The 19,597-nt window shown below is 55.8% G+C and overlaps 8 protein-coding genes across 8 annotated transcripts; 3 read left to right on the forward strand and 5 right to left on the reverse strand.

The window, feature by feature from the left end:
• Positions 1-577: 577 nt before the first annotated feature.
• Positions 578-1,702, forward strand: PHSY_003610 (likely mitochondrial ribosomal protein; the record flags this gene model as incomplete). Its single annotated transcript, XM_012334228.1, has 1 exon — positions 578-1,702. The coding sequence occupies one exon, from the start codon at positions 578-580 to the stop codon at positions 1,700-1,702; it is 1,125 nt and encodes a 374-aa protein (XP_012189618.1).
• Positions 1,703-1,898: 196 nt separating this feature from the next.
• Positions 1,899-6,365, reverse strand: PHSY_003611 (leptomycin B resistance protein pmd1; the record flags this gene model as incomplete). Its single annotated transcript, XM_012334229.1, has 1 exon — positions 1,899-6,365. The coding sequence occupies one exon, from the start codon at positions 6,363-6,365 to the stop codon at positions 1,899-1,901; it is 4,467 nt and encodes a 1,488-aa protein (XP_012189619.1).
• Positions 6,366-8,201: 1,836 nt separating this feature from the next.
• Positions 8,202-9,705, reverse strand: PHSY_003612 (hypothetical protein; the record flags this gene model as incomplete). The annotated part of the gene is made up of 2 exons (XM_012334230.1): positions 8,202-9,454; positions 9,552-9,705. The coding sequence occupies 2 exons, from the start codon at positions 9,703-9,705 to the stop codon at positions 8,202-8,204; spliced, it is 1,407 nt and encodes a 468-aa protein (XP_012189620.1).
• A 536-nt stretch (positions 9,706-10,241) lies between these two features.
• Positions 10,242-12,348, forward strand: PHSY_003613 (hypothetical protein; the record flags this gene model as incomplete). Its single annotated transcript, XM_012334231.1, has 3 exons — positions 10,242-10,402; positions 11,447-11,513; positions 12,121-12,348. The coding sequence occupies 3 exons, from the start codon at positions 10,242-10,244 to the stop codon at positions 12,346-12,348; spliced, it is 456 nt and encodes a 151-aa protein (XP_012189621.1).
• A 1,703-nt stretch (positions 12,349-14,051) lies between these two features.
• On the reverse strand, positions 14,052-14,420 carry PHSY_003614 (hypothetical protein; the record flags this gene model as incomplete). The annotated part of the gene is made up of 1 exon (XM_012334232.1): positions 14,052-14,420. One exon carries the CDS (start codon positions 14,418-14,420, stop codon positions 14,052-14,054), a length of 369 nt encoding a protein of 122 aa, XP_012189622.1.
• A 675-nt stretch (positions 14,421-15,095) lies between these two features.
• On the reverse strand, positions 15,096-15,746 carry PHSY_003615 (hypothetical protein; the record flags this gene model as incomplete). The annotated part of the gene is made up of 1 exon (XM_012334233.1): positions 15,096-15,746. One exon carries the CDS (start codon positions 15,744-15,746, stop codon positions 15,096-15,098), a length of 651 nt encoding a protein of 216 aa, XP_012189623.1.
• Positions 15,747-16,284: 538 nt separating this feature from the next.
• On the forward strand, positions 16,285-17,337 carry PHSY_003616 (hypothetical protein; the record flags this gene model as incomplete). Its single annotated transcript, XM_012334234.1, has 1 exon — positions 16,285-17,337. One exon carries the CDS (start codon positions 16,285-16,287, stop codon positions 17,335-17,337), a length of 1,053 nt encoding a protein of 350 aa, XP_012189624.1.
• A 235-nt stretch (positions 17,338-17,572) lies between these two features.
• Positions 17,573-19,324, reverse strand: PHSY_003617 (hypothetical protein; the record flags this gene model as incomplete). The annotated part of the gene is made up of 1 exon (XM_012334235.1): positions 17,573-19,324. One exon carries the CDS (start codon positions 19,322-19,324, stop codon positions 17,573-17,575), a length of 1,752 nt encoding a protein of 583 aa, XP_012189625.1.
• Between the last annotated feature and the right edge of the window lie 273 nt (positions 19,325-19,597).

Below are 19,597 nucleotides of genomic sequence, written 5' to 3' on the forward strand. Positions count from 1 at the left end.
CTCGTCCCAATTCTTCTTGTCGCGCTGAGCTGTGGGAGAAAAGAGACTGACTGATCGCCTGCCCTGGCAAGCGAGCAAGTTCAGTTCTTCTCGAGTTTGGCATCAGAAGAAATGACTCTAGAGCCCTTGCTGTGTGCATGCATGCGAGAAAATTTTCAGAAGAAATGGCGAATGGTACGCTGCAAATCCACAAAATTTCGCCGTCTGCTGGCCTCTTATTTCAACTCTCGACACTTTGTATTCGATACGACCAGGAAAATGAAATTGCTTGTCAATCAGCCGATCCATTTTTGTATTCGGACTCGAGTGGCTGCGGCACTGACTAGCAACAAGACCTGGCCAGAACAAGGGTCCTTGTTTCGTGCGACAAAACTTACCCGATGCGCGTGACGGTTCCGAGAGGCGCCATTGCGTTGGTCTGAGAAGAAAGTGTCTCACGAAAAAGTTGGCACTCTGCCACATTCACACGCTTACACTCTCCGAACCACAGCTCAGCTTGATCTGATCGCTCGACGCTCTTCTCGATCGTCCATACCTTCTCCACCTCGAGCTTGCACGACCGGTTCCAAGCCGAAGGATGGCGAGCCCTATCGCTACCACATCGAGGATGACCCTCGGCAGCTTCATGAGGAGTGCTGTTGGCCCCAAGGCAGCCCTGCCCCGCTCCACCGTTCTTGCTCGCGGGGTCTCCAGCGGCGTTCAGCAGCAACCTTCCCCGCTTGAAGGCGATGCCACGGCTGCTGTCACTGCCGCTGCAGAAGCAGTGACCGCCTCTTCTCAATCTATCGAAAGTGACACTCACGATGACGCACTCGAAAAGCGTCGCCTCAGGCGCACCGTCATGAACCAACTATCCGACCTCGGCAGCACCCAGACCCGCTCCACTTCCTTTCGACCGCACAAAGCCCGACTCAACCCCATCGACGCACACAAGCTCACCCTCAGCCACCTCGTCGCATCTACCGCACAAGTCGGTCACTCTCTCTCATCTCTCAAAGCAGCCAACCAGCCTTACATCTACGGTCAGCGTCACGGCGTAGCCATCTTTGACCTCGAACGTGCGACGCTGCCTGCTCTGCGGAGGGCCGCTTCGGTAGTCAAGGCTGTGGCGGAGCGCGATGGAGTCATCTTGTTCGTTGGCACTCGACCTGGACAGCAGGCAGCTGTGCTTGCGGCGACCAAGCGTCTCGGTGACAATGGATTCCACGTCACTGCTGAACGATGGATGCCCGGTGTGATCACCAACGCACCCAAGCTGCTTGCTTCGGCGATTCTCAAGTCGATGGAAGATCTCGACCCTTCTGGTTCCGCAAACACGAACCGATTGGCCTCGCAGACACTCCAGCCCGATCTTGTGATCGTGCTCAACCCGGTGGAGAACTCGTTTGCAATCCGGGAGGCTACACAGGCGAACATCCCGACCATCGCTATCACGGACTCGGACGTAGATCCCAGGTCTGTTACCTACCCGATCCCGGCAAACGATGACTCGATCCGCAGCGTGGAATTGATCATCGGTGTGCTGTCAAAGGCTGGAGAGGAGGGCTTGAAGGTCAGGGCAAAGAAGCTCGACGAAGCAGACAAGATCGAACGCAAGGTCAACAGGACAATCCAGAGACGTGTTGAGGGGGCCAACTTCGACCCGCGGTCGAGATCCGCGTCGAGTCAGACTACGCGCGATCCGGAGGAGGAGGAGGATTAGCGAATTTAAGCAATTGCAATATTAGCATCATCATTTATCGGATCGACCGCAGTGTGACGAGTGGGGGTGAATGGGAACGGCCGGATCGATCCGAAACAATACAGAAAGCAATGGGCACAATACCACAGGCGGTAGACAAACATCCGTTGCATATCAGAAAAGAAGTGACAGTAGGAAGACGAAGACCCTACCTGCTCTATCCAGTCCACTCTCCGCCCCTGGTCAGCGAAGCAAAGTATCCACCCGGCATGCTCACCAGCCTATCCCAGCTGCCCTCCTCCACGACCCTGCCTTGCTTCAGCACCAGAATCCTCTCGCACTTCCTCATCATATCCACATTGTGCGTGATCACCAACGTCGTCATACGTCTCTTCCTCGCCTCTGCGTTCTTGCCCATCAAGGTCTCGACGATCAAGTGTTGGTTCTGTACGTCGAGAGCGGACGTGCATTCGTCGAGGATGAGGATCGGTGCACGGATGCGCATGAGTGCACGAGCGATGGCGATGCGCTGCGCCTGACCTCCTGAGAATTTGCAGCTCGATCCGCCGCCGACGTTGGTCGAGTAGCCCGAGGGGAGCGAGGTGATGAATGAGTGGGCGTTGGCGGAGCGAGCGGCGGATTCGACGAGTTGTAGTTCTGCGTCGTTGAGCGGGGAGGAGTTGGGTGCCTCGTCATAGATCTTGGAGTTCGAACCGTAGGCGATGTTTTCGGCGATGGATAGGGAGAAGAGCGTGGGAGTTTGAGAGACGATGCTGAGGTGTTCGCGGAGGTGAGGTGTGGAGAGGGAAGAGATGGGATGGGTGTCGATGCAGATGGTTCCGGAAGATGGTTCGTACAGGCGTTGGAGGAGGGCAGCTATGGTGCTTTTGCCGCATCCGGATCCACCGACGATGGCGACGCATTCTCCCGGGTTGATCGTGAACGACACCTTGTCCAGAACTTTGACGTCCGCTCGAGAGTCGTACGCGAAAGCAACGTCTTTGAACTCGATCGCACCCCGGATATTCCCCTTCAATTCACCCTCCTCTTCCCTCCTCGCCGATTCCTCTAGCTTCAACAGACGATCCAAGTCAACCAGCGCTTTGACGCACTTGCTGAACCCAGGTAGAAACGTCAACATCTGAGCGGCAAAAGTCACCGCAAAGATGATCAGATTGAAAACCTCCATCATCTTCTGAAACCCATACTCTCCTTCGATCATCAGCCTCGCACCGACGTAGAAGATCAACGCTTCCGCCACATACGTCAGTGCGTCGCTCATTCCATGTCCAAACCCGGAAAACACCGAACTCCTCATCCCACACCTCTGCGCCTCATCCACCGCAGCCTGATACATTGCGTCGAATACGGATTCGAGACCCATCGAACGGATCGCTCTCGAGTGCAGGATCATGGCGTGGAACTTTTCCGACACAAGCTCGCGCTTCAGCTTGTTTCGAGCTTCGTAGTGAGCGATGATGCGGGACTGGAGGAGGGTGACGAGGATGAAAACGGGAGCGAAGGCGATCCCTGCGAGGGTGAGCTTCCAGCCTAGGACGAGGGACCAGATGAGGGCGAGCGTGATCATGGAGGTGATCAGGGCGAGTTGACCGATGATCTGACCGACGAGGTTTCGGGCGTCTTCGGCGTCCTTGATGAGGCTCTGGCAGAGGCGGGCGGCGGAGTTGGTGCGAGAGTCGAAGAACCATCGGTCTTGTGAGAGGATGGAGGCGTAGGAGCGGGACCGGAGTCGAAAGAGCCATTCGTCGGCAAGCAGTTCCATGAAGAGGTAGCGCGTGAAGGAAAAGATTCCTTCGAGAAGGGCGGTCAGAAGCACGAGCAGGCTCCATTTGAGGACGATAGCTTCGGAGTGAGGTTGACCCATGGTGGACAAGAGCTGGGCGAGAAGGTAGGAAAAGATAGGGGTGAGAGTACCGGAAATGACGCAGAGGCAGATGGCGACGAGGAAAAGTGCTCGGCTGGGAATGGTACGCCAGAGGATGGACCATATTTGTCGCACTGTGGGCGGCTTGCTCGGAGCTCCGTCGGAGTCCTCGAAAGCGTGCGAGGAAGGCTTGAAGTGTGTCGCAGTGGTCGAAACGTTGTCGAGCGAAGCAGCGTCCCACTTTCTGCGTTGGACAGTGGCATTGCGTGCACGTCGATCGCTAGCGCTCGAACCGGTAGCTCTCAACGCTTCGGCTTCCTCAAAGTAGCTGTTCATCGCTTGCCTTTCCGCCAGTCTTAGCGGCTTGAGGTGAGAAGGAGCGCCATCGAGCTTCTGCGAGATGATCAGGGATAGGTGCTCCGATAAGATGCTTCGATCGCGTTCCCCCCATCCGAGCATCGATTGATACTTGATTCTATGTCGACAAGGATACGTCTCATCGGTCGACTGCTCGATCCTACCACCCTGCTCCATCTCCTCGACTTCCTCCACAACTTCTCGTGGTTCTCCTTCGCCCGCGCCTCGCTTCTGCTGCAACGACATCGACCTAAACAGCCCCTCCCTCCCCTCCAAATCGCACCTATACCCCTGCTGCACCACCCTCCCACCATCCAACAAATACAAAAAGTCCTCGCCTTCGATCTGCGACAAATCGTGCGTAATGAGAATCGTAGTCTTTCCCCTTCTCCACGCCTTGATCGCCTCATGCACCAAATGTCTCGTCGTCGGGTCCAAAGCGCTCGTCGCTTCGTCCAAGATCAAGATCGACGGATCCCTCAACTTCGCCCTTGCGATCGCCAACCTCTGCTTCTGACCTCCCGACAATGCCGTCGCTTTCGAGCCCAACGCGGTCTCGTAACCTTCGGGAAGATCGCGCACAAACTCATGGAGAAGTGCAAGGCGACACGCTGATTCGATGTCGGATCGTGCGACGAGAGGTACGCCGGTATCCGGGGAGGTGGGAGTGTCGCAAGTGTTGGCGAGACCGAGAGCGACGTTGTCGTGAACGTTCATGTCGAAAATCATCGGATCCTGGCTGACGGAAGCGATGTGTTGGCGACACCAGTGCGGGTCGAGAAATTCGATGGTTTGATCGTCGATCTGGATGTGACCCGAGGTCGGTTCGTAGAGTCGCAGGAGGAGTTGGGCGATGGTGCTTTTACCGCTACCGCTGCCGCCCACAACGTAGGTGGTCTCGGAGGGAGCAAAGTAGAGGTCGACTCGATCGAGGACAAGGGTCGAGGGTCGGGAGGGGTAGCTGAAGCTGACGGAGCGGAAGTGGATTTCGCCTTGACATGTGGGTGGGGCGATACGACGCATTCCTTGCACGGAACGTTTGGCGAAGCGAGTCGGGGAGGCGATGAGGGGCGCTGTTCGGTAGGTGAACCTGTCCGGACTGAAGACGCCGGGCGATGGGGTGGCGGGGATATCTTCGATCGACATGGGTACGGCTTTGGCCCGTCGAGGATCGTACTCGAGCACGTCGAGGTGGGAAGCCGAGTTCGGACTGGTGGGTGAGTTGGGAAAAACCGCGCTCGTCGCAGTGGTCTTGCCTTCCGTGTAAGCTGACGACCGTACCGATTCGGCTCTGTGCGAACTCCTGTCCGCCGAAGGTGGTGTGACATCCGACGAACTGATCAGATTGATCAAGTTGGCGGCTCCGACCTTGCCCTTATCCAAATACGTCAACGCCTGAACGATCTCATTCAACGTCGAGCTGACCAGCAAGCTCGCCATGAACACCGTCATCACCTGTCCCGGTGTCAATCTCCCCTTGGCCACCAAATGGCTCCCGAACCAAAAGCCCTGCACAAACGTCGCAAAGACCAAGCCTCCCGTGACACCGTACCTCGCCGCCCACCAAACCAACAGTCTCCTGTACGATTTGCACCCGTTCCTCAACTCCCCCTCGAACCTACTCGCCTCCTTCTTCTGAGCGTTGAACGCCTTCACCGTGTTGATCGCCTCCACTACCCTCTCCACCATCGACGTCGCTTGACTCGTACTCATCCTCTCCTTCTGCATCCACGGAGCAGCAGCTACCTCGGTCACCACCGTCAGCACCAATATCACCGGAATCGACGAGAGGATCACCAGCGTCAGACTCCAACTGGTCCACATTGCCAGCACCAGACTCGCCACTGCTGTCGTCAGACTCTGCACGATCATCCCCACCTCCCTCGAAATTGCCACCCGGACATCGTCGCTCTCCCTGGCGAACTTTGTCATCAACCCTGCCGGTGAGATCTCCACCTCGTCGTCACCCGCGGAAGAAGAAAGTGACATGCCGGTGTCGTACCACGACATTTTCTTGCCCATGATGCTGGAGAATACCGAACGTCGGATGCGCGAAGCGGTACGTTCTCCGAGACAGATCCATATGGAGACAGAGAGTGTGCTGATGATGAAGATGATGGCTGAGAGGGCGAGGAGCGCGTAAACGGTGTTCAGGATGCGAGAGAGGAAGTGACGATTCGCTGAGGAGGGGATGGATGTGGAAGGCAGAGAAGTCGGATTGTAGGAGGCAAATGCGTCGAACGCTTTGCCGATGACTTTCGACATGATCGTGGGGACCATTCCGACCACGATGGAGCAAAGTACTGCGGGTAGCAGCAGCAGAAGGACATCGTGAAGTGTGAGGAATGCGAAGAGGAGTCGAAGTGAGGGCTTGGTAAGTGGCTTGGCTGCGGATGGACATGTCTTGCTGCTCATAGCTGGATTCAGCTTGCCCGAAGACATGGTGATGCTCCGATTGAATTTGTCGCCCAGCTATGATGGTGGTGTTGACGCTGTTCGCAGAAGGGGTGGTGGAGAGATGATGCCAGAACAGACGATTTGAAGCGGAACGAAGGAAATGCTCTCGACGATCAGGGTCAGTAGCAATATGTGCAATGGTGAGCTCGATCGACGATGGTATCGCATCCACACCCAAGATGCAAGCGCAGAAGCATACTGCACATGCTTGCCACTGTTCGCCTTTGCAAGAAACGCCGGGACAAGGCATGTCCGAAATTGTCTTCTGTCATTCCGATTGTCCTGCATGCTTCCTTTGTGATAAGAGCTTTGTTAACGGAAGAGCGTGTGAAGCGAAAGCACAAAGGGCATCGGAGATGTGAGCGTACAAAGGGGACTCGCGCACACGGAAGACAAAGGGAGCCAGAGGGTGGTGTTTCATGAACTGCTTCCCTTTGTGTGTCCAACAGTGCCGAATGGGAAGCAAAACCCGCCTCGTGGTTTCCGATCTCGATCCAATCCCCCGATCAGATTCCTTTTTTACACAATGTTGCGGCGCTACACAGATCTGGTGGCGTATAGGCGAAATCTTGGTATGCGGCGGGGCGGGCTTTGAAAAGCTCTAACTGCACGTTGCAGCCCTAAAAAAAGAAGGTTTAGCGTTGTCAAGCCACGAATTCTCTTTCGACCCCGCGTTGTCAAGGCCCTTGGTTGCCTCGCGACCACCCGTCGGCGCTGCTCACCGAGCTTGCAGTCTGTGCAACGCTCCCCCTTGGAAGCGCACCTGCATCTATGTCACAGCTCCGAAGATCCGTTGTCGTGGCGTCGTTGGATCTAAAGCAAGGGATCCTTCCAACAAGCCTTTCCGCTTTTCCCTCCCCCCTTGCAACGTGAATCCGAGGGGCATGAAAACCGTCCACAGAAAAATGTTCCATGTTGTCTTTCCCTTTTCTTCGTTTGTGTAGCAATACCAGGTTTTTTGGTGGTCTTTGCATAGCGTCTCTTGCTTTCAGCGCTCAAAGATGTCTTCCTCGTACTTTCTGCCAAGAAGCACTAACTTCCTCCAAAAACGCTTCTAGGCCGATCCCTCTAGTGGCTAAGATTGCGCTCAATTTTCGGCACACGACTGCGAAACTAATTCTGGGGGCTGAGCTTAAATATCGGCACCTAGGGAGCCGAGATACAAGGTGTGCTGCACTTCGGACGGTGTATCACCGCAACCCCTCCCTCCGGCAGCACACACGACGGTCATCGCGCCACACACCTCCCTCCTTTCCTTCGTAGACACGGTCAACTCTTTTCCTCTGCAGCGCGGAGGTCTATTCGGATCCCAGAAGAATCACCCAAAAATTCATTTCAGTCTCAGCCGCGTTCCACAGCGCGAAAAAGAAAAAGAAAGTGAAACCGGGCCCTTAAGCTGATTCGCCCCAACTCAACCGGTCCCGTCCTTCCCGCTCCCACCTCTATAAGTCTCACCGCCGCTTCCCGCATCCTCTCATCCATACGTCACTGTCGAAAAGTCGGTCAATCTTTATGTCCAAATTGTTATTCGATACGAATGCGATAGGAAACCTAGAATTGCATCTTGTGTCAACGTGCCAAGAGAGGAAAAGCGGGTATCTAAAAGGAAGACAAAGTCTTCACACAGCCCATGTGAAGCGTGTGAAATGCAGTGAAGGGGGAACGACGTCATGCTAAGCGGAAGTTCTAAAGAGTGTCTTTTGTTCATCTGGACCGGAGCATCTCGTTGTCGAGGCCGAACCAGATATCAGGGGATTGCTTTTGAGGGGAGGGAAGCTGCGTGATGCGAATACGATGCTGAATGCAAAAAAGGGACTTTTGTTACGATCTCCAGCTGTAAGGGTGAAGATAGGGATCGGCAGCGGCGCCGTTGAAGCTAGCCTGCTGCTGATGTTGAGGAAGCTTGTACGCAACCGTGGAAGTGGGGCTGAGATCGATCTTGGGATCAACAGCATAGTAGCGAGACTCCTCGAAATGCGTCATGTCGAGGTCCGAGGGCGGAGTATCCGGAGTCGTTCGACCGCTCATGATGGAGCGAGAAGCGTACGGCGAAGGTGTCGCAGACATGGCGCTCGAATGAGCGTACGACGAGCACACCGACGACGAAGAGATGGATGCGGCAGGAGAGTTCGAGTAGTATGCTGCCGCTGCCGAAGACGACGACGACGACGAGAGCGGCAGACTGTGAGCAGGCGTCGAGTAGGGGCGACACCTCTCGCGCGCAGAGTTGATGAAAGGGTGGATGAAGCTCGGTGCGGTGGCGCTCCTCTCCTGACGGTGGCTGGTGCTCTTGACCATGGGAGCAGAGGATGGCATCGAAGTGCTGGCAGGGATGTGACCGGTCGAGGCAGATGAGATGCTGGCGCGGGTGCTGAACGAGTGCGAGACGCTCGACTGCCTCGAGTGTCGGCCCGACGGGACGCGGTGAGGGCCGGCGTGCGAGTCGATCGATGGCGACGAGAAGCCGGACGACTCGAGCGCAGGTGTAGGAGGTGCCGACGACTTGATGCTCGAGACGCTCTCGCATCGTTCGCGAGGCGCGTCGTGCGAATCCACGTCGACGCTGGTGCGACGAGACATGAGCTCGAGAATCTTGCGAACGACGAGGTCGATGCGACCTCCATCGACGTCCTGCTCGAGCTCATATGTGAACATCTCAAGGTCATCGGGTGAGACATTGACCTTGTAGCCGAGGTAGCCAAACAGCTCGCGCTCCATCTGGTTGATCTCGCGGAGGCTGAAGAGGCCTTGACCGACGATGGCCCAGCTCTTGTTGGAGTAGGTGTCGTCGCAACTGCTCTTGCTGGCAATCATGAGGGCAGAGATAAAGAGGCGGTGACCGGACGAGCCGCGTGCTGCGGGGAAGCGAATCTTGAGACGCAAGAGCAAGTACAGCGCCTGGAAGGTGACGGCCTCGGGGAGTCGAGTCCTGTACAAGGCGTAAGCGATGAACTCTGAGAGACGAGGAGCAGGGTTGCCATTGGAAGTGGCGGGGAGCGATGCTGATGCCGAGGTGGAGTCGAGAGGACAAGCAAAGAGGTACAGGATGAACCTTTCGCAGAGCTCAGAGGGTTCTGCGGCGACGAAGAGACGAGGGCGAGAAGATGGGGGAGGCGGTGTCAGCGGAGAGAATGGAGAGAAAGGGCGCGCCAAGCCTGAACAGCAACTCACCTCGGTAGCCGTAGAATCGATCCTGCTGCTCCGATCGTGATGCGGATCGTGAAGAGGACTTGCTCGATGAGGCAGAGTGCTTCGACTCGGTGGTCATCTTGGACTGGTAGCCGTGAGCGGCAGCATTGTATGCGGAAGCAACGGTGGCAGCCATGTTGACGAAGGTCGACTCGAGGAGGGGTCGGCTAGACGATGATCAAAGTTGCGATGGAATGATCTGGACCGACGTGCACATTTACGTTGGTGATGCGAATTGACGATGCGCTGCAAAGTCGAGTCCGACAGGTGTCGTTAAGAAGATAGACGATTTCTTGCTGAAGAAGGAGGTTGCGAGAGGAAGGGAGCAGAGAAAAAAGTGGTGGAATGGCGGTTGCAACGTATGTGAGGTCTAGTCGGAGGTGGGGGTGACTGGTCCTGATGGATCGCTCGTCGGGGATGGGAGATGAAGGCGGACGGAAGTGTCAAGGGGCGCTTCTTGATGAACCGTGACGAGTAGGAAGCACGTTTCGAGGCTGAACCTAACGTGGATAATCTAAGTTTATGCTGCTATTGTCGAGGATGTTGAAGAGAGGGAACTACACGCTCGCCGGTCTATGAAGTTGGCGGGTGGCAATCGTAGCGCGAATGGATGCGTGACGATAGTGATCGGCGCCTGGAGGGACGAGAAGATGGTGTCGACGGGGGAGTGGGATGGCAAGGAAGAAGGTAGAGGACGATGATGGGATCGAAGAGGAAAGGGTGGAAGGATATATGCCAACCAAGCTCGAGCGACGACTCGGACCACGGCTCACGGCAGGCCAGGCAGAGGACGCGCTTAGGTTGCGGCGGCAGGACGGGCAAAGTAGAACGAGGTTCGGCTTGTACGGTTCAGAATTCGTTAGCCAGAGGCAGAGCAACGGTATCGATGCACCAGGGGCTGTTGGCAGGCAGACGACGTGTGCAAGCCAAGCGTTAAGGTTTTCGGACACCAAGCCAGGCTAGGCCTCATCTAAAGAAGGCAGGTGGCGGAACGGCACTGCAGAAAAGGGGAGCGAAGGAATCGCTACCGGCAACGGGCCACGGGGTGCAGCGTGCGAGACACGCACCACACGCACGCACTGCACGCATACACTCCACCCATGTTGGAATCTCGCAAGGAAAGAGAACGAACGGCAAGTTTGCGGGTGGCGGCGATTTCTTGGGTGTCGGAAGAGCGACCAAGGCGAGAGACTTCCTACAGCACAGGCCTCGGTCGCAGTCATCAGGAGGTCAAAGGGCAGAGAGACAAACGACACCGGTCGGGCTTGGCCCGACGGGGACGAGGGCCACATCCAGGTCCTCGCTTCGACTCGAAAGTGTTCGAAGCGAGGCGAGGCGAGACGAGGGCCAAGAGAGGCAATGGCCCGAGCAGAGTCACATACACACACACTCCCACTCTCTCTTTCGCCTTCTCTTGTTCCGTCGCACCACCCGCACGCAGGCATTCACGCAAACAGGTCAACAAGGGCCCGACCGCTCAGACAGCCTGTGTAACCCTTTCGTGCAAGGGGCAAAGGACGCCACAAGGCTAGAAAAAGTGTGGCGATAGCTACCGAAGCAAGATCAAACTTTGCTGCTGACAAAGGCGACAGAAAGAAAGATCTGTACCAGTTCCCGAGCAAATATCGCCCAGAGGGGATCAGGGAAGGCTGAAAATTTCGACAAAGCTTAGCTCGAACCGAGTCTCAAATTTCTTCGGGGTGCAGAATCACAGAGGTCAACATTCGTGACGAAATTGAGAAGAGAGAGAATGGGGAAGTTGCCTGCTGCAACGGCAGGTTTTCTGTGGAAAAAAGGGGCCCGTTGCACCGGACGGCAGGGTTCCAAGACTGGACGGTGAATCCCAATTGACTGTTATTGTCCCTCCTCCCTTGCAGGACGACGACTACCATTCCTGCAGACTCTAAATCGCAGGCGTCTGACAATCGGAGTCGAATTCCGCGGGTAAGGGCGCTATGGGCGTCAAGTGCAGCTCCCAAAATTCGTTTTGAATTGAAGTCGGCTGAGTGAATTTGAATTTGATTGATTTTAAACCTCGAAGTTTCCGCCGTTGTGTCAGGGGTTAGAGACAGCCAAGCGTGAACCAGGCCTGCGGGAGCGAGATTCGGTCGAACAGGTCTCACCGACGGATGAAACCAAACACACGTCGACGGAAGCCAAGTAAGCACGAGTCGGACTAGAAAGATTCGTTCGTCGAGCAAAAAAACCGAACGTCCCTATTGACACACCGTTTGGTCATGCATGAGGTCCACGCTTGGGCGGTGCACGCCAGCTTTGTGATGCACACGAGCCACGGTTCAGCCGACACTAGATGCTTCGACAGAGACGATGTTGACGATACGAGTCGTTGTGGCAGAGGAGTTGCCGATGCATGCAACACGCGTTGTTCTGCCTGTCGCTCGAGAGCCACCAACGTTTCAGACTCGAGTGAATTGCAACCGGCTCGTTACCCCTCCGGTTCCACTTGGCAGAGGAAGAAGGGAAAGATGTGTCTCCATGTGGGGACCCAATGTGAGGGGACGAGGGACACGGAGCCCATCTCTCGTTTTAGAGAGCAACAGGCAACCTGCACAAGGGCGTGGACAACAGTGCTGCTGCCAATGGCGGAGCTCAAACGCCGACGTACGGCGTTGACATGCTTCGTTCGGCTTTCCAGTGTAAGGGGTGTGTCGGAGCTGTGGTCGGACCAATCCTGGTCGTCCTGCAAGGATTGCGATCTGAGACTCCCAACTCTCCGAGCTCTTCGTGGGGTGTGGATGCTTGCATTGGCCAGCACTAGAGTAGCCTCGTCATGCGGCGGCAGCCGACGCAAGGGCCTATTTTGGGTCCTTCTTGTCCGATGTAGAGGTTCACATCGTCCCCGGAGGAGGAAAGCGTATGTACATCTTCTCGCTCTCACTAGCCGACCTCGTCTCGTCACACGCGAGATCGTTTCTTTTCTTAGCCGAGCTACTGCATGGCCTTCCTGTTTGGGAGATTGCCATTCTTTCTGCGATGAGCATGACAAGGTAGTTTGTGCGATCTTACATTCATAGAGGACTCCGTTTCAATTCTCTCGGCCGCTTGGGTAATTTCGGCGTGCGGGCTTTGCCGCGTGCAATCGCGATTGGGGTTGCCATCTGCCTTCAGCGATAATGAGGAAATGTTGATCCTCAGCTTGTCGAGATGCAACCATCCAGGTCTCTCCGTGTGTATGGGGGATCGATTTGGTTGAGAAGCGATGGTCGAACGTGGCCATCAAAAGATCACACGGGATCGTCGAGGCGCCGATCGCGAGCTGGCGGCGTTTGAATATTTTGGCCGAACCCCCATTTTTGTCTCGACATGTTTTGGGGCCTCAGAAGAATCCAGAGGCAAAATCAAGGCAGCGAAATTCTGAGACACAAAACGTTGTGCCGATGTACTTCTGTTTGCCGATGTATCGGGTGCGGCACGAGCGAGTCCGAACACGCGATCAATCGACCGGCGTCCGTTCCCGTCAGCGAAAGACCACCGACTTTTCACTGTGGCGAGATAGGAGAGCAGAGGCAGGATGTGGGTTAGGGTCGAATCACGCGCAGTTCTCGATAGACGCGTCTCGCTGTCGGTGTCTGATCAAACGACGTGATATTGTCACAGACCGACGATCACATATTGTTTGTTGATGACCCCTTTGTTTGTTCCCCCCTCTGCACGTCCTTTATGCAGCCGAATTTCTACTCTACGGGCGACAAAAGTCTTGATCCTTGGCGAATTGCATTGCATAGCATAGCATGGCATGGCATCGTGTGGATCTCTTTCTATCATCACACCTGGAGAGTCGGCAAACAATGAGCACATGTCGGGTTCGGAGCATGTCACCGACTGCCCGAGAAGATCGCTCAACGGGATGAACGTACAGAGGCCTTGCCTTGGATTCGACCACACCTGACATCCAAACAAGCATGTGCACGCTGAATCAGGGCAAGGCTAAAACCGCTCTCTTTGCATATCGGGGCTGCATATTGACTTGCCGGTGTCTCTCTGCCAGATGTCAAGCACGAAGGGTATAGTACTGCTGCGTCACAAGCGAGCGGACATGGTGAGGTGAAACAGAAAACAGAGTCCGTTTGTCCAGCCTTTCCCATCCGAGGCAGTGGCAGAGCTTTCTGTGAAGGATTTTCGGGCTCCGCAGAGCCTTGCGGACGAACTCATCCTCGTTTGCGCGTGGGCGTGGACGTGGGCGTGGCAGCGGAGTTTGGCGCGTTATCGAAAACTCGAGGAAATAAGGGCCAGGCCTGGAAGCACTTCTTGGCTTTGAATCTCCGATTTGCGTCTTGTTTGTTGCAAATCCGATCCCTGCCCTTTCTCTCTGCTGCACCGCGAGCCGCTTGCACGTTTTGCAAATGGTTCGATCCTGGTGTTTTGCCACGATGTTATCAACGTTGATCGTCTCGGGCTCGACGTGTGTCACGACTCCAGCAGTTGCGAAGGATCTGAAAGGGACTGTCGAACGATCAGACGCTATGCAGTGTGCGGGGGGTGTGTCTTTCGGGTGTGACCTGGAATCTCAAATCGGACCACACACGTCTTCGCCACTACGGACGCCATGACGGTCTCGTCTGCCATCCTGTAGGTGTCTGGAAGAGTCACGCGAGCTGTTAGCATGCGAAGGCAAAGGCGGAGGACCGCTAAAGGCACACAGATGACTTGGCGAGCGCTTCCGGATCCCCTTCCGCACGCATGTTGGCTCCGGAATTTTCCTTGAACAAATGCCATTGAAGGAAACGGTGCTGGCGATTCTTCCGATAGCACCGGGACGGGTCGACTGTACTGCATCAGCAGCGGTATGCTCCAATCATCAAGCAGAACTTGCGATTGCTTCCGCTGCATCGCGGTCAAGTATGCGGGCTGCAGCGTCTCCAACCATGTATGGATCGGCGTTCGAGACGTTCGAGACCTTTCTTATGATTTACGGCACTGCTCAGAACGCCCGTGATGTCGCACGGAAAAATTTGGATGCTCACATTTCTCCACAAGCCTTGAAAATCTCAAACGACATCGGGTCCAAGGCCATCTACAGAACATCGTAATGATACAAGCCGCCGTCAGCGAACAAGGGTCCTACCAGCAACTCAGTCGCTCATCAACAGGGTTCAAGTCACCGGAGCCGCTGCTCGACAGGTTCCAAAAGCGAGCGTGAATTCAACAGAAGCATCACAGCCACCCGACGTGAACCAGACTTGGGTCAAGGGTCCGTGATGATGTTGTCGACAAGGAACCAACGAACCAAGGTCACCGGCGCATGTGATCACGAGCGTGCCCCGAAAAGCAGCAGACAAGCCGAAAGCATTCTTCCAGCTTGAACAATGACAGCGGAAGCCGCTCGGACCTCGTCGTGTCACCCCGAGCGCGATGTCACAAGGTCGAGCCAGGCACATCTGGGTCCTCAGGGCTTTGTGAACCGCAGATTTCGTGATCGATGTCAAGGCTCGGTCTCTGTGTGCTCTTCCCTGGAGGAGGTCCGAGCGGAAGCGTGGGAGGTGCGCTAATTCTTTGTTGCGGGTGTCAAAGGAATGACGACGCGTGTAGACGGTGGCTGGGTTCGGATCGGACAGGCTCGAGCGCGCCACCCGAGCCGAAAGCGGTGCCTCTGCTCAGGACTGCGGAGAAGGAGAACCGATCGAGGGCCAGTGTGTTGGTACAGGTGGGCAACATGTGGTTGACGGTCCGCTGGCGTGTGCGAGACTCACCATGCACAGGCTGGATAGAAGCACAGCCCTTCTGACGGGTCTCCGCTCCGAATAGAAGACATTTCAGAAGCAAGAACAGCTGCGCATAGGGTGCACTCGCATAACAGTATTCGACGCGAAAGCTCCGTGGCTGTTGCTTTGACCTACAGGTCATTGTCATCGGATCAACTTGACCGGGTGGAGAGGTCCAAGCGTTCGCTGTCTTCGGACCAACTTGACCTGATGGAGGAGGTCCAAGCGTCCCGAAGTGGTCTCGGTATCCAAGGTGCTTGACAACGAGATACAGAGTGGTCGACAATGACGAAAGTACCCAGGAAAGGGTTGATGTTTTGTGTTGATGCGCAAAGCATTCCACTGCATTCAGAACCGTCCTTTTGTCGGATCGAGGGTCGCACCATTTTGAGTTCCGATCCATACGTTCGACGCTTTGTCCTATGCGGTTGAAGTGAGCCGCTGTCCGACGCATGTCAACTATGGACTCATGGCACAAGATCAAATGCTGAATCACGGCCGAGACCTTTGAGCGACATGGTGCGATTGTCATTGCTCTTTCACGGCAGGCGGTTCTATGTGCCGGAGCGATCTTCAGATCTGCACCTCTTACATATCGGGGGTCAGTCTGTACCTTGTCCTGAAGCTTCGGCCCCGATCATGACAGAATCATTGACAAGACGCTCATTCGCTATGCCACCTACGATGGTCAATGACTTCATTCCTTGCCGTCGGTGGACTCTTTCAGAAGAAAGCCACACGAGATAATCGTTGAGAAAAGTCCGGCAACTTCCGGCAAGTAGACAGCGGAGCGATACGCGATACGCGCCGACTCAACATTTTGCGAGCGATCGAACATTCCAAAAGTAAAACTCAAAAGACGCGTTGCGCTTTGACCGTGTTCCGTCATCTCGTCTGAGCAACAATCTTCTTCCGCATCCATCATCATCATCCACCGCGGCCACGAAACACAGCAACGTGTTCGGTACTCATCGTTGGAATCTGACCTCAATATGACGATCGAACAGCACGTCGACGGTCTCTTGCGCCATGTTGGTCTGCGAATCAACCATGGATTGACACCGCTCTCCGCATCGCTTGCAGTGCTGGCGCTCATCGGTCTTCTGTCTGTCGGCACCTTTGTGCTGCGACTCGTCCACCTCTTTGCCGATGTCTACGTTCTCCCCGGTACCTCCGTCTCGAAATATGGAGCAAACAAGAAGGACCTCGCTCGCGCCTCCTGGGCGGTAGTCACCGGTGCCACCGACGGCATCGGCCGCGAGTTTGCGCTGCAACTCTCTCGCAAAGGCTTCAACATCCTTCTCGTCTCTCGTAGTCCTGAAAAGCTCGGTTCGATCGCAGCCGAGATCGAAGCTGCCACTCCCGGCGTTCGAACCAAGACGCAAGCCATCGACTTTGCCCTCGGAGACGAACGTCAGTACGAATCCCTCCAACACACCGTCAAGGATCTCAACATCGGTGTCCTGGTCAACAACGTCGGAAAATCGCACAACATGCCCGTGACCTTCGCAGAGACAACCGAAGAAGAGATGGAAGACATCATCGAGATCAACGTTGTTTCCGTGCTTCGGGTTTCGCGAATGATCATTCCCGGAATGGTCGAACGCAAAAAGGGGTTGGTGTTGAACCTAGGAAGTTTCGCCGGTCAAGTGACCACCCCCATGTTGGCAACGTACGCTGGCAGCAAAGCTTTCCTCAGCGGTTGGTCCCAAGCTCTGGGCGAGGAGCTCAAGAGGAGCAAGGTGGATGTCAGACTCTTGAACACCTACTTTGTCGTTTCCAACCTGAGCAAGATCAGGAGAAGCAGCGCCATGATCCCTACGCCGAAACAGTATGTAAAGCAGGTGTTGAAGACGTTGGGTAGCCAGGGTGGTGCACTGGGTAGACCGTACACTTCGACTCCTTGGCCAGGACATGCCGTGGTGGATTGGGCTACCACGTTCCTGTTGCCGAGGGGTTGGTTGTTGAGCTACACGTATGGTCAACAGGTCGCGACGCGAAAGAGAGCGATCAAGAAGAGTCAGAAGGCGGTGAAGTCGGCCTGATCAAGGAGACGACGGTCCATCGCCGAATTACATCAATCGCAATGGGCTTTTCTTTCATGAGCATCGTATCACTCGCTGTAACTCATGTCATCTTGGCACCCTGCTTTCTCAGTGAAAAAGTACAATACAAAACGTTCCGCATAGTTCTTTCTTGCACAAACCCGCTCGTCGCAACGTGATGGTAAGCCAAACCGATTGCCTTGAATTGCTAAGTTTCAAAGGTAGCCCCAACCTTCTAAGGAGTGCAACGACCAGTCCATCTAGGGTACAACGAAGCCTCACGAACGGTCCACCTGTTGGTGAGCCACGCCAAGAAACGCTCGACACCCAAGCCGTAACCGCCGTGCTCACAGGTTCCGTACTTGCGCTGGTCGGTGTACCAGAAGTAAGGCGCAGCGTCGATGCCCTCGTTCTTGTACGCCTCCAACAGCTCGTGCTGGTCGGCCATCCTCATACTGCCACCGACGATCTCTCCCACACCGGGCATGAGCACATCCACGGAATCGGTGAACTCCTCGTCACCCTCGGTACGCTTCATGTAGAACGACTTGATCTCGCGCGGGAAACGGCAGAGGAAGATGGGCACATTGAGCTCGTCGGTCATCTTTCGTTCCGCCGCCTCAGCGATGTCGTCGCCAATCTTGTGCGGCTGACCGTCTTCGTTGGGGATGTCGTGGTCGTTGAGCCACTGGATGGCCTCCTTGTAGTCCATGCGACGGAAAGGTCGCGAGGGCATCTTGAAGTTGGGGTTGAGCTGATCGAGCAGGGCCTTTGTCTTTGGATCTTCGAGCACGCGCGAGAGGGTGCCGCAGATGAGCTGTTCGAGGTGCTCGAGAAGATCGTCGAATGAGATAAAGGCGAGCTCGCCTTCGAGGTGGGTGTATTCGGACAAGTGTCTACGGGTGTGCGACTTTTCGGCGCGGAACGACTCTTGGACGCAGAAGACGTCGCCGAGCGAGGGAAGGCAGGTCTCGAGGTAGAGCTGCGAACTTTGGGTGAGGTAGGCGGGCTGGCCGTAGTAGTCGAAGCTGAACAGGGTAGAACCACCTTCGACCTGGGTCTGGACCATGCAAGGGGGAGTGACTTCGGTCATGCCGATGTGGTCGTATTCAGCGCGGAAGGCCTTGAGCACTTCGGAGCGAACCTTGAGGACGGCGGAAGCGGTCTCGCCACGGATGACGAGGTGACGACGGTCGGCCAAGCTGTTGGGGTCTGCGGTCTCTGCGACGACGTTGGTGTAGGCCTCGTCTCCACCGGGAGCCTTGCCGAGGCACTTCCAGTAGTCGGCGACGAGCTCGTGACCACCGGGAGCGGTCTTGCCTTCGGGGACAGCCTTGAGCTGACCCTGGATCTCGACGGTGGACTCGGTGGTGAGGGTGAGGGCGTCGTAGGTGGTGGTAAGCTTGCCAGAGAGCACGACCTGGAGGTAGCCGGTGCCGTCACGAAGGACGATGAAGGTCAAATCCTTCTGGGAGCGCAATCGGTGGACCCAGCCGGAGATCTTGACGCGCTGGTCGCGGAAGTTGGCGCCTTGGCTGATCTTGATCTTCTTGGCCGAGGTGGAGGGCTGCTCGAGGACGACCATTTTGCTCTCTTCGAGCCTCTTCTCGTCGTTGGCGGCCTGCGCCTCGTCCTTGGCAGCTTGCTCGCTGGCCTTCTCCTTCTTCTTGAGGGCGGTTGCGTAGAGCTTGCTGACCTTCTTGGCAGCCGAGGCCGAGATGGGCGCGAAGCCGTCTGCATCGACACCGTCTTGACCTGGAGTGGCATCGGCCTTCTTGACAAAGACGGAAGCGTCCTGGCCCTTTGCGAGGAGAGCGGCTAATGGGGTGGCGAAAGGCGAGCTCTTGGAGCCGTCTGCAGAGTCGTCGTTGCCGGCCTTTTCGTCAACGTAGACGGGAGCGCCACCACCGATGGACTTCTTGTCCTTGTCGCCGGAGATGTGAAGCGCCTCTGCGGCCGAGGCCAGTGCGTCCTTGATCGCGGACATGCTTGTGTGGTCTTTACTAGATTGGCGAGAGTTGCTTGATGATGATGATGATGGTGTTGTTGATAGGCGTAGTCACGGAGGAGTTCTGAAGCCAATGACAGCCAATGTCCGTCTTGTTATGTGATGGATGTGACTGCGGATGTGATGGACGAGAGGATAGAAGCGAGATAAGAATGTCGCGATTGTGACTCAGAACAGCAATCCGTCGTTGCGCCGCCAATTCGGATGGGCCGAGCGGGAAAAAGAAGATGGCCGCACGCTTTTTTCGTTCCG

The sequence above is a fragment of the Pseudozyma hubeiensis genome (assembly GCF_000403515.1).
Source record: "Pseudozyma hubeiensis SY62 DNA, scaffold: PHS37, whole genome shotgun sequence".
Lineage (NCBI taxonomy): Eukaryota > Fungi > Basidiomycota > Ustilaginomycetes > Ustilaginales > Ustilaginaceae > Pseudozyma > Pseudozyma hubeiensis.